General features: G+C 42.7%; 1 protein-coding gene across 1 annotated transcript in view; it reads left to right on the top strand.

Moving 5' to 3' along the window:
* Positions 1-13,690, top strand: part of ABCA4 (ATP binding cassette subfamily A member 4) — a 129,551-nt gene extending 115,861 nt beyond the window's left edge. The window contains exons 45-50 of the mRNA XM_072834577.1: positions 2,244-2,378; positions 3,180-3,283; positions 3,369-3,461; positions 5,235-5,484; positions 6,797-6,883; positions 11,912-13,690. Of these exons, the coding sequence (XP_072690678.1) occupies positions 2,244-2,378; positions 3,180-3,283; positions 3,369-3,461; positions 5,235-5,484; positions 6,797-6,883; positions 11,912-11,917 (675 nt within the window). The 3' untranslated portion in view covers positions 11,918-13,690. The remainder of the gene's footprint in view (positions 1-2,243; positions 2,379-3,179; positions 3,284-3,368; positions 3,462-5,234; positions 5,485-6,796; positions 6,884-11,911) is intronic.
* The last annotated feature ends 255 nt before the right edge of the window (positions 13,691-13,945 follow it).

The raw sequence follows: 13,945 nt of genomic DNA, 5'->3' as shown, positions 1-13,945 counted from the left end.
ATAGTTGACATACAATGTTACATTAGTTTCAGGTGTATAACAGTGCTTTGATAACTCCATACTTTAAGCATTACCCACCAGAAGGGTAGCTACCATCTATAATATTATATATATATATATATATATATATATATATATATATATATATATATATATATATGCTATTATAACACTGTTGCAATGACAAATTCCAGGGCTGGGACAGAATAGGTATCAAATGAGCCTGGAACATCTTATTAAGCCAGAAAGTAAAGTGCTTAAAAAAAAAAAAGGCATGTCACACCTACACAGGAACCATCTTAAAGGGTGTCCTAAATAGCCAAACATGGGACAATTTGAACAGCAAAATAATAAATACCATGGTAAATTAAAAAACATCGGGGGAAACATAGGAATTCCTAACTTCACAGTGTTAAATCAATAAATAAGAGCAAAGATAGTTCTTGCCTATACTCAAATGCTGAGAACCAACAGATTAGGGTGGAAGAAACTACAGAGTTGGAAAATCGTTTTTCAGTGATCATAGTAAAGATTGGATTGCACAAGAATCAAGGGAAAATTTTTTATGAAAAGCAAGATATTTGTATAGCTAAGTATCTCCCACAGAATGCTTGTTGGTTGTGAGGGGAAAGCATAATAATTTCACAATGAAGAAATTAGACAATACCTTTATTTGGGTGATCAAAATTAACATCCCCTATGAGGGGTATCTGGACATGTCCTGCCCCTAGAGATGATACCTGAGAAGGACACAACTTTTCCTGCATAATATTCTGATTGGGAATGTGTAACCTGGATCTTATCTTGAGAAAACATCAAATAAATTCCAAAGGAACATTCTATTAAAAAAAAATACAGGGACTGTAATTTTCAAAAGTATCAAGGTCACAAAAGACAAAGGCTATGAAAATGTTCCTGATCACAAGAACTAAGTAGACACAATAACAGTAATGGACACTAGACTGCATTCTGTGCTGGATAGTAAATAATGCCACAAAAGACATTACTGGGCCAGTTGGCAAACTGTGAAGGGTAGATGAGATGAAAGTATCAGAACAATGTTAAATTTACTGACTGTGTAAAGCTGTCCTGTGGTTATGTAAGAGTATTCCTCTCCTTAGGAAGTACACACTAAAGTGTACTAACGTCCTAAAGGAGAGAGGGCCACAGTATATAACTTAGCAGAAACAGCTCTGAAAAAATCATGTGTGTGTGTGAGTGTGTGTATCCATGCACATGTGCACATGCGTGCACGTAAGAGAGGGAGAGAGAAAAAGAGTGAAGTGTTTATGAATGTTTTTGTATTCTTATTTTTAAACATTTCTGTAAGTTGGAAACTATTCCAAATAAGAAGTTAAAAGTGAAGCTTACATTCTAGTGGGAAGGACACATAATAATACTGTACATTTACGAGTGAAAAGTCAGTAAAGGAAAATAAAGTAGGGATGAATTGTTGGGGGAGGGATTGCACTTCTGGTAGGGAGGGCACAGGGCCAGCCAGCATCACAGAGGAAGTGACCCCTGAAGACCTAAAGGAGCTGCCACAGTGTGCCATGTGGTTATCTAGGGGAAGAACAATCGAGGCAGAGGCACAAAAGTACAGAAGGCAGAAGCAGGGTAGGCTTGTCTCCAAAGACTTCTCCAGTTTTCTTCCTGTGCACATTTACACTCACACACACTTGGTATTCTTTATCATAATTTCCTGTTGATTTTCCTCAAAGCACTATTACAGTCTGTCATTCTGTTTATTTTGATTGTGTGTCTTCCCCCACTCCATCTGTGGGTACGACAGCAATGGCTGTGTTCACCATTATTCTCCAGTGCCCAGTACAGTGCCTGACTCATAGCAGTTGCTTGATAAGTGTATATGAGATGTGTGAGACTTCAAGTATGACCCTGTCAAAGGGTGGAAGCATCAGGCCTAAGACCCACCATCAGACCCTGGGACTCTTCCACCCTTATCCATAGTCTGGGACACTGGGTGAGAAGCACTGTCTTGTTCTTCATAAGGCTGAAGGTCATTTCTCTGGGGCAGCAGCAAGCCACACTGCTATGTAAGGCACAGTATGGAAAGGAGACATCTGGCCCCCCAGTCCATTAACCACCCCATGAGCCAGTAAGTAGCCTCCTTTCAACCTAGCTGTGTCTGTCATCCTGCAGGTGTGAGATCTGGGAATCCAAGACTGAATTATGGAGGTTTGCTTGTTTGTCTTTCCACAGTAGGATTTCTTCCTCTTCCCTAGGTGGCAAACTGGAGTATTCAGAGCCTGGGCCTGTCTCTCTATGCAGATCGCCTGGTCGGCACCTACAGTGGAGGCAACAAGCGGAAACTCTCTACCGCCATTGCATTGATGGGCTGCCCGCCTCTGGTGCTGCTGGTGAGAGCCACCAGGACCTGTGGGGACAGATGGGCTCAGGGGCAAACCAAGTGCTGCATCTCTGTGGGTGGGCCAACAGATTTAGAACATGCAGCGATCTGTTTTCGTCTAGACTATTTCTTGTCCTGCATGTTTTGAGCAAATCAACCCAGTGTCTAGTTCACAACTCTTGGGGGGAAACTAGAGTCACAACATATTCTTACTCTGAGCCCCTAGGAAGTCCCTTGTGGACCCATAGGCTCACAGCAGGGAAGGTCAGTCCCTCTGGTCAGATAGTAGAAGAAGTGACTTCTTCACTGCTAGAAGAAGTCAGCCTGGGATGGAAGGGGGGCAGGAACACTGGCCTGGATCAAGGGCTCATGTGATTCTCACTGGAGCTGCACCAGACCCAAGGCCCTTGTGCCCATGCAGTCTGGGGGTATATGAGGGTATGGGTCACAGGCTTGGGAGTGACTCATAAAAGTCTCCCAGGCTATCTCTCTGCCTCCTTGCAAATATATGTGTAAGGTTGTTGGGTTTTTTTTATTTTTAAGATAATTCTGCTGTTGCCTTAATCAACCTTAACCCATTCATGGGCTGAAATGGGTCAGTGGGTATGCGTAATGTCTTCTTACTCTCCTGGATCACCTCCTGCCTTCCCTACCTGAAGACTGGGTTCCCCAAGTCTTAACCACTTGGGGAGGCACTTTGTACATTGTCTGCCAGAGAGCAGAACTGCTCAGAGGGAGTCAGCCAAGGAGGGTGCAATAACCAAGAGAGGCTGGCTCCAGGCCCAACTCCCTACCCTCTGCCTCCCCACAGGATGAGCCCACCACAGGGATGGACCCCCAGGCACGCCGCATGTTGTGGAACACCATTGTGAGCATCATCAGAGAAGGGAGAGCTGTGGTCCTCACATCCCACAGGCAAGAGATTCCCAGGGGCTGGGGTGGAACAGGTGGGCAGACAGGAGTCCTCTCTACTCCTTACCTCCTCTCTCCTGCCCCACAGCATGGAGGAGTGTGAGGCTCTGTGTACCCGGCTGGCCATCATGGTAAAGGGCACCTTTCAGTGTCTGGGCACCATTCAGCACCTCAAGTACAAGTAAGGATATGCTGGGGGCTCACCTTTGTTACCTTTGTTGGGGGTAGAGGGGGGTCAGCCAGGCCCTGTGCTGTCTACTGACACTTGGGAGGGTCCTACTGCCCTTATCCCAAGGGTAGAAAGGCATGTGGTCTGGACCTTGTTCCACAGCAGCAGACAGAGAAAGCTGCTGTGCTGAAAGAAACTTCCCTATGTTGGGCTAATTGCCTGTGCTTGAGGACTCCCTGAGTCTCCAGATGGGGTTCTGATTAGGGCATAGGCAGACCCTGGCAGGGATGAGGGAGGGTCACTACCATTGCCTCATTATCCTACCATTTATCCCAACAGATCCAGCACTGATGACCTGTTTAATTAGAGTCCATAACCAACATAGGGATGGTTAGGAGACCAAATAACTGTAGAATCGTTTTTCCTTTCAGACATGTTTATGCTTCTGAATTTGAGAAGTGACCATGCCAGTAACCTTCTGTAGGATTATCCTGTCCCCATAAATTGTAAACTACTGTAATAATGCATTATTAATAATAGTTTGAATGCCAAAGCCAACAGTCAGTTAAAATAAGATTAGGGTGATAATGCCATGCTTCCTTGCATTCTGATATGCTTTATCAGCTAGGAAGGGTAGATTTGTAGTTATCATTCACTTATTTAACAAACACTTTTTAAGAGCCCAGAATATAAAAGTCACTGTGCTAGTTGGTTGTAGGAACAGTACATAACCCAGCTTATCTAGGCCGAGATGCTTAGTCTTGTACCCATGAGACTGTGGCACAGGACACATCATCCTTCATATGCATCAGGGCAGATAAGTGATTGAGAGGAAGGTCTAGTAGATTAAGCTGCATTTGGGTATTTGACCCATGATTTCTTGAGCAACTACAGCTTGGAGACTGCACAAATATCTAGGGAGACATCAGCATATGTGGTCACCAGTCCCGTGTCATAGCTTCCTGGGTCCAACTGCAGGAGATGTGGAAGGATTCCCTACTGGTTTCCCTCTCACTCATCAATATCCTCATGGTAGGACAGGTGAGAAGAGAATGTCTCATATCTGGAGGGACAGTCAGTTTTCCAGAGCTGAAAGGAAAGCTGTATTTTATTATAGAGAACAACCCTTGGTCATGGAAGGAGTATTGAACTAAATTATAACTTACACAGTATACCCTGACATAAGCATGTAAGGACTCTAGCTGGCTGTGCACACACTCCCTGGTGGACCATTCTGTATCCACATGTGGGTGACCAGCTCACCTGGTGAGGGGAAGAGGGAAGCACTGATGGTCCTGCCCTAGCAGCTCCCATTTTTCTGGAAGTACTGCCTCCCCAAGTCTTTGTTCCTCCTGGGGATCTCTTTGAAGAAGGAGAAAGCCTTTCCATTACTGATGGAAAGTAATTAGCAATTTCCATTACTAATGCTAGTCCTATAGGCCTTCAGGGTGATTGTGATCTCCTTAAGGGGCTAAAAAACCACCTTTGACTTCAGCAGTATGTGGGAGGGAAAGGAGCAGAGAACATCCATGTCTCCAGGAGTTGGACACAGGAAGCTGTCACAGGTCTGGCGACTCACTTCACCACACATTTAGACCTCTAAAAACTAGTATCAAACTATTTTTCAGGAACTGTCACAGGCTTTTTCCTACTAGTTTTAAACATGCACACAAGGTTTGTAGTATAGGCCTTTAACCCCCAATATTTTTGGTGAATCTATTCCTTACTTTGGAATTACCTCAGCCACTAACAAGCCTGTGCCATGCCACCATGCATGTCCCCTAGGTTTGGAGATGGCTACATTGTCACAATGAAAATCAAATCCCCAAAGGAAGACTTGCTTCCTGACTTGAATCCGGTGGAGCAGTTCTTCCAGGGAAACTTCCCGGGCAGCGTACAGAGGGAGAGACACTACAACATGCTCCAGTTCCAGGTCTCCTCCTCTTCCCTAGCCCGGATCTTCCGACTGCTCATCTCCCACAAGGACAGCCTGCTCATTGAGGAGTACTCGGTCACGCAGACCACGCTGGACCAGGCAAGTTGCCCGAGGGACACCACGTGCAGAGTGGGGCTGTGCACAGGCTGGGCCGGCACACCTGATTTTCAATCGTCTGGTTCCTCTGTTCATTAGGGTAAAGCTTAGTAGGTCAGAAATTGTTTTCCACAATATTTTAGTCATCAGCAAATTTCATTGACTTTACATCATTTTTCCCTACCACACTATGACTTTAGTTCATCCTTCCTGGGTTGTGGTGGTGACTTTTTTTTTTCTCTTCACATCAATGTTATTGGTGCTTAATTTACATACAATCAAATGGACCCATTCAGAGCATTCAATTCGTTGATTTTTTTATAAGCCGTTGTGCCATGAATCAGGGTTTTTAATATGATCACTTGGTTTTTTAATATAATGGCAAAGTGAATATAACATAATTAACCATTCTTAAGTGTACAGTATCATTAAGTACAGTCACATTATTGTGAAATGGATCACCACCATCCATTTCCAGAGATTTTTCATCTTCCTAAACTGAAACTGTATATACATTAGACAAGAATTCCCCATTAACCACTTTCCCCAGCCACTGGTAACTACTGTTCAACTTTCTGTTGACTACTCCACATACCTTATATAAGTGGACTCATATAGTATCTGTCATTTTGTGTTGAGCTTATTTCACTTAACATAATGTCCCCCAGTTCATCCATGTTGTAGCATGTGTCAGAATATCCTTCTTTTAAAGGCTGAGTCGTAGTCCATTAAATGCATCCATTAAACGCATTATCCGTTCATCCACTTGGACATTTGAGTTATTTCTGGGGGTTTTGCTGTTGCTATTTGTTTGTTTTAAATAAACATCCTTAATACAGTCTAATAAAGCAGTGGAAATAGGCAAGTCTCCATATATACCCTTTGGGGAACTGGCTCACCAGCACCTTCCTGCCAGCAGATGAAGGCAGGAGCAGGAGTCACAGTCATACTGCACACTGAATACAGAGCAGAAAAGAGAGGAGATGGGACTTCTGCTTCTGTTTTTGTTTTGTTGTTGTTGTTGTCAGTTTCTTTAGAGGTTTAGGAGGATGCTGCTAGCTGAGAATCTACCCCGAGTCCTTTGAATCCTCCCATGGGAATTCCTTTGACTTAGGACAGAATTCTAAGAAAGGAGCCCTGTCATGGGCTCTGGTGGCTAGGCTTTGTGAGTGGGCCCCCCTCCACTCCTGCAGGACACAGCTGCTCTAGCAGGGCTGTACATTAACTGCGGAAGAGAGAAAGAAAGTGGGTGGGTGGAGGATACCATTATTCTAGAAACATCTACCTATCCTTGCTCTCCTACTCTCCTCCCCAGGTATTTGTGAATTTTGCTAAACAGCAGACTGAAACTCATGACCTCCCTCTGCACCCTCGAGCCGCTGGAGCCAGCCGACAAGCAAAGGTATTCCTGCCACTCTTCCATAGTCTACTGTTTGAGGCAGATCCTCAGCTCAGGGACTGGTCAGTTGGGCCTGAGGGGCCCCAAGGCCCAGATATACCTCCCACGGAGAGTCCCACTCATACCAGATCCCCACCACATCTCTGCCACTCCCCAGCAGTTCTGTATTGAGGAGCTGTCCAGTCAGGGGTTGTGTAGGTTCCTTTTATAATCGAGAAGCCATCTGGGTGGCGTGGGAGAGCATTTTTGAAAAGAACCTTCCCACATGTTTTTGCTTATGGTGAAAAGACTTGGGTTTTGGAAATATGAAGCAGGGAAAATAGGAGAGAATTTTTAAATGTTTGGGTTGTTGGATACTTGACACTTATGTTTTTGTTCATGTGTTTGTGTTTCAAAGGAAGTAAATTAACCAGCACTCCATTTCAATGGTGGACATATTCGGTTAGAGCAAAGATTACTGTCTGTTTTAGGAAGACAGCTCTTTGTTCTGTATAAAAATATTAAGGGGTACCTGGCTGGCTCAGTTGGCGCAGCATGTTACTCTTGATCTTAGGGTTGTGAGTTCAAGCCCCACATTGGATATAGAGATTACTTTAAAAATTAATTTAAAAATATATCAAGATGATGAAGGAAGAAATAATAGAAGGTATATATCCTGGCCTGTGATGAATCTTGGGTTAGGTACCTACAGGATCCTGCCCTGGCATGGTGCTCCATGTAAGGAGCATGTCTACCCCATCCCCATTCCCCAGAAAGAGAGAGAGAGCACTAGAGAAAGTACTGGAAGAGGAGCCAGTATCCAGGTGCCTTGGCTTAAGCCTGGGAACTTTAAAAGAATTTTTTTTTAAGATTTTATTTATTCATGAGAGACACACACACACACACAGAGAGAGAGAGAGAGAGAAAGAGGCAGAGACACAGGCAGAGGGAGAAGCAGGCTCCATGCAGGGAGCCCAATGTGGGACTCAATCCCGGGTCTCCAAGATCAGGCCCTGGGCTGAAGGCAGCGCTAAACCGCTGAGCCACCCAGGCTGCCATAAAAGAAATTTTTTTAAGTAAGTTCCATGTCCAACGTAGGGTTTGAATTCATGACCCTGAGATTGAAAGTCATGTGCTCTATTGACTGAACCAGCCAGGTGCCCCAAGCCTGGGACTTTAAAGGGACAAATTAATTCAGCCATTCTGTCCCAACTTACCTGGAGAATAAAATCAAACATTTCTTCAATAAACAAAGATGTGCAAAACCTTATTTCCTGTAAAATTCTTGTTCTTCCCACCAGTTTCTTAATTGCAAAAAACCCACGAATCTTGCCACTGATTGAAAGAACTCCTTTGCAAAGCCATGCTTGCGATGAATTTTTCCCCTTCCTCTTGACTAGTAGAGACCTAACAGCTACTGGGCAAGATTAACCTTGACCTCCATCTCCAGAGGACCCAGAAATGCATAAGTAGAGGTTCCTGTCCAGGGAATGTTAGTTCTACTAAGATTTTCTAGTTGCTCTTCCTCATTTTATAAATCTTGTATTTGCTGTTTACGCCTGTAGAAAATTACTCTTTGAAAACCACTTGCAGTGATGAACCCCTTTTATAACTCATTGGGTAGCAAAAGTATTTCCTAGAACTACCAATGGTCTCCCTACCTCAGCCTGGTATATTCTTTCTCAAAGGGATAAACTAGATCATCTCTGGGCTAAGGTAAGGGGTGCTGATGGTCCGTGACCTACAGCATTTAATTCGGCTAAGGTCATGATCCCAGGGTCCAGGGATCGAGCCCCCATAGCATCTGGCTCCCTGCTCAGCAAGGACCCTGCTTCTTCTCTCCCTCCTGCTGCTCCCCCAGTTTGTTCTCTTTCTCTGTGTGTTTGTGTGTCAAATAAATAAAATCATTTTAAAAAATAAAAGGGAAACTCTTATTAAATAAATAAATTTGTGATTCAAACCCTAACCCTGCTTACTGACATATTACCTTTACCAAGGTTTGCAAAAATTCTTTAGTATAACATTGTATGCAAATGAATGTCATGAAACAAATTGTAATTACAATCTTGTTTACATTATACCACTTTAAAATAATTTCCCTTAATGTCTCTTACAAACAAGAAAAAGGTTGTTTCTCTCAATAAATTCTAGAAAACATTCAAACTTGCCTCGAAACACACATGAGAGCACCGCTTGAGGAAGTTCAGCCGGCTGGTGGCTTCCCAGCCCCAAACTATGAGTGAGAACCACACCAACATTTCATTATCTAGAGAGCAGTGTATCTGGTTATCAAGAATGTTTGGAATTCTTAAAAGACTCAGTACTGGACAATATCTTTTGGGATGAAGTTTGTGGAATGTCACAATCTGTTTTATGGAAACAAATAAGGGTCAAGGTTTTGGTAGATAACTAGGTGATAGATGATCAGTCAACTTAGAAACATCCTAAAGGTGTTTACAATTGAGTGACCATTACATGTATTTTCCAGAAGCAGGAACAACTCAGCTCAGTTTCTCACCCTTAATCTTTTTTTTATCTGCATTTTTTTTAATTGTAGTTGACATACAATATTATATTAGTTTCTAGTGTACAACATAAATTGTGAAGATTTAACGATTTGGCAATTATATACATTACCAAATGCTCAACACAGTCACCATACAACACTGTTACAATATTATTGACTATATTCTCTATGCTATACTTTTCATCCCCATGACTTTCGTATTTTACAACTTAGAGTTTGTATCTCTTTATCTCCTTTACCTATATCACCCACCCCCCAACCCCTTCCCTCAGCAACCACCAGTTTATTCTCTATTTATGAATCTGTTTCTAGCTTATTTGTTTTGAATTTTAGATTCCATATTTAAGTAAAATCACATGGTATTTGCCTTTCTGTCTTTCCTTTAACATAATATCCTCTAGGTCCATCCATGTTATCACAAATGGCAGAATTTCATTCTTTTAGCTGAATAATATTGCACTGTATATGTGTCACATCTCTCTTTTTTTGAGTGTAGTGGCACACAATGATACATTAGTTTCAGGTGTACAGTATAATGATTCAGCTTGTCTCTACCTTATGCTGTGCTCACCGCAATATACGCATCTTTACCCATTCATTTACCAGTGGACACTTGGGTTGCTTCTATATCTTGACTATTGTAAATAATGCTGCAATAAACATAGGGCTGCATGTATCCCTTTGGATTAGTGTTCTGTTTACTCTGGGTAAATAACCAAAAGTAGAATTACTGGATCATATGCTATTTCTGTTTCCACGGTGGCTGCACCAATTTATGTTCCCACCAACAGTGCAGTAGGGTTCCCTTTTCTCCACATCTTCACAAATACTTATTATTTCTTTTCTTTTTGATACTAGCCATTTTGACTAGTGTGAGGTGATAGCTCATTGTGGGTTTGACTTGCATTTCGCTCATGATTAGTGATGTTGAACATCTTTTCATGTGTCTGCTGGCCATTTGTATGTCTTCTTTGGAAAAATGTCTATTCATGTACTCTGCATTATTCATTCATTCATTCATTCATTCATTCATTATTTATTTATTTATTTGCCTCAACACAGGGCTTGAACTCACGACCCTGAGATCATGACTTGAGCCAAGACCAAGAGTTGGACATTCAACCAATTAAGGCACCTATGTGACCCCCTCTGCCCATTTTTAATTGGATTTGGGGGGGGTTGAGTCTGATCCTTATTTATTTTTAAAGAGTTTCCATATATAACATATCTTTATCAATTAGTTTCTGAAGTACCTGCAGCCTTGCCTGGGATCTTTGCCCCACCTCAAAGAATGTTCTTAGCCCTTAATGTTAGATTAATCATCTTCTCAAGAGCATGTGTGATTTTTAAGCCAGATAATTGATAAACCACATTTTGTCTAAATTTGGGCAGGCCTACATCTAACCCCCTCCTTGCTGACACTCCTCCTACCTCCCACAACTAGTGTAGGAATTCAGCCTGTACATTCTACTTAAAGACCATGTCTCTCCAGTTAGAAAGGTGTCCACTTCTCCAGGGGCTGGGCATAATGCCTGAGCTTTGATCTGGAACCTGCTATCCTAAACCCTTGCTCCAATTTCTCCTATCCTTTCATTCTACTGTCAGATTTTCATGCCCCCCAGGAGCCACCTCTGTAGGAACTACACAAAGGGAATTTTGTACCTCATGAATGACCTAACATGACTTTTAAGACAGAAAGAGCATGATAACATTTTAGGCTAAAAACAAACCAAAAGATACTATGACAATCTGTGGAAACTGCACAGAGGGTGCAGTTTCCCTCTAAGAGGCAAGCATGTGCACACATATGGCATGAGTCCTTATAACATCTACACCATAGAGCTAGAAGGCCCTGAGGGGTCATCTGGTCCAACTTTTTCACAGAAAAGGAAACAAGCATAGCCCATAACCTTGGAGATCTGACAAAATCACAAGATCCTCCACTGAGCTTCCTTCAGCAATTGATCAACAAGTATTTAACTTTTAAAATTGAAAAGTTGGGATCCCTGGGTGGCGCAGCGGTTTGGCGCCTGCCTTTGGCCCAGGGCGCGATCCTGGAGACCCGGGATCGAATCCCACGTCGGGCTCCCGGTGCATGGAGCCTGCTTCTCCCTCTGCCTGTGTCTCTGCCTCTCTCTCTCTCTCTCTCTCTCTCTCTGTGACTATCATAAATAAATAAAAATTTTAAAATAAAATAAAATAAAATAAAATAAAATAAAATAAAATTGAAAAGTTGATATACCAGGACACCTGGGTGGCTCAGTGGTTGAGCCACCCAGTGGTTGAGCATCTGCCTTTGGCTCAGGTCGTGATCCTGGGATCCGAGATCAAGTCCCACATTAGGGTACCGACATTAGGGGACCTGCTTCTCCCTCTACCTATGTCTCTGCCTTCTCTCTGTGTCTCTCATGAATAAATAAGTCTTTAAAAAAATAAAATAAAAAATAAAATAAAATAAAAGCTGATGTATCATCTCTTCAAAAAATGACTATGATGACAAGAGTCCATCTGATCTCCTTCCACAGGTCTGATCTCCAAAATACTCATTCACTAGAGCTGAGAAGAAACTCTGGGCAGCCCAAAAGGCAGGAGCCTTTGCCATATGGTCATCTGATTGGACCACCTCAGCAGCAGAAACAAACACATGCAGGCCCTCAGCAAACTCCAAAGGGGGCTCTTTCAGAAAGAAACCAAACTTGACTTGCTCCCCTAGAACACCTGATGGGGAAACTGACCCAGCCAAACAAATGCAAAACCGTTCTTATGCAGACCACAGAAGGAGAAACCCCAGCCTGACCTAGTAGCACTATCACTCTCATTTTCAGTGGATCTACTTTCTTCTGTGTGTGTGTGTGTGTGTGTGTGTGTGTTATTTTTAAGGAGAAAATAAAGTACAAATGTACTTATCACAGACCATTTGAATTTACTCATCCCCCTGGTGTGCACCATCTGGTAATTAGACATCCTTTGTGCCTATGTAGCTTCCTGTCACTGAGTAAGCTTCTATAAGAGTTATTGCCACAGAAGTACTAGTCATGGCAAGATTCTGCAACGGTGGGGTGGAAGTGAATGGACTGGTCTTGATGGTCCATGTCAAGTCTGTTTGTAGGGTTTGAAGAAAACACCCAACTGGTAATGCACATATATATTATCCATTGTCAGGTGGGTATTGCCTGAATCTATTTGCCCAGCTTATTTGAGTGCCTGCCTCATAGGTATAATTGGGACAGGAGACAAGGAAGCAAGGGTAAGTGAGAGTGGATGCTTGGTTGGTCATGAGATCCAGCATGTCTTTGGAACTGGTTAGAAGTGTCATATAGTACCATGCCATTTCCACAGTGCTGATGTGTGTATCTTCTCCAGGGAGGTTAGGGAGTAGTGTTTCACAGGACATCTAATTATTTGCAGAAAAACTCATGAAGAATCAGAACATAATTGTTTTAAACTGTTTCAAAAGACTTGTGGACAAGGAAACCAAACAGCACCTTGCCAAGGTGGTCTTATCTATAGGGTCCATATAGTTCAAGCACTTTCTACAGCAGTGGCATATCACACCAGGGGTATAATCCAGAGTCCTGGGGGGAGGTAGGACAGCAGTAAAGAGAAATGCTGAGACCCAGTAACTGTTCCTGAGAAGGGCAAGTGAAAGAAAGAAAGCAAACATGAGGTGGTGACCTACTTTCCCTCCTCAAGGAGGCTTCCGTGCCTCCCCAGAGGCAGAGGGCTACACAACTTTAAATCCTGCACAGGTACTGGCTTGCTCCTTTGCACATAATAATGCTTAAGAGGTAACTATAGAGTTTACAAAACCACTTTGGTAGCCTCATAGCTTAATCTGGTTTTAACTTTTTTTTATTCTACCGATGACCCAAGCCATAAAACCCTTTTAACTAGAATTAAAATAGGTTGAGGAAACCCAGTGTGCTGTTGACTCTTACCACAGGCCCTTGCATTCTGGCTGGTTTTGTTATTTAAACCAGCAACTACCAGATCACAGGGGAGGAGACTATGGTGGTGGTGGTTGGGGGCTACAAGCACTCATTTTTGGTGGCTTTAGGAAGGCATCCAGGGAAGATATGGGGAAAATCCCACCCTGCCTGGGAGAGGGAAGCTCAGTATAGCTGTCTCTACTACACCTGAGGTCTCCACTGGCAATGTTTGTGTCTTTTTTTTCTCATTTTCCTTAGCTCCTGACACACAAAAAAACACTCAACAATGACTTGCTGAATTGAACACTCTAAAAACCCAGCAAAGAAAAGAATATGAAAAAGAAGAAGGTCCAAGAAGCTAAAGACAGCAGCAAAGGGCAGGTAGATGAACAGCGATGCTATGGTATAAAAAAAAAAAAAAAAAAAAACAATCACAGAACAAAAGCAGGAAAAAAAAAATCAAGGAGGAGGAGGCACGTCCATACTTCTTTTGGTTTAAGGATAATTCACATTGGAAGTGTGGCTCAAATCTGAGAACATGTTACTCTATTGAAAGGTCTCCCAATCTGGTTTAATAACGGAGATTTACAAAGAAGAGGAAGACAAAGTGATGAGTCAATTCAGAAAACA

This window comes from Canis lupus, chromosome 8, assembly GCF_048164855.1.
Source record: "Canis lupus baileyi chromosome 8, mCanLup2.hap1, whole genome shotgun sequence".
Lineage (NCBI taxonomy): Eukaryota > Metazoa > Chordata > Mammalia > Carnivora > Canidae > Canis > Canis lupus.
The sequence above is the reverse complement of the archived record's forward strand: the minus strand, read 5'-3'. Positions and strand labels throughout refer to the sequence as shown.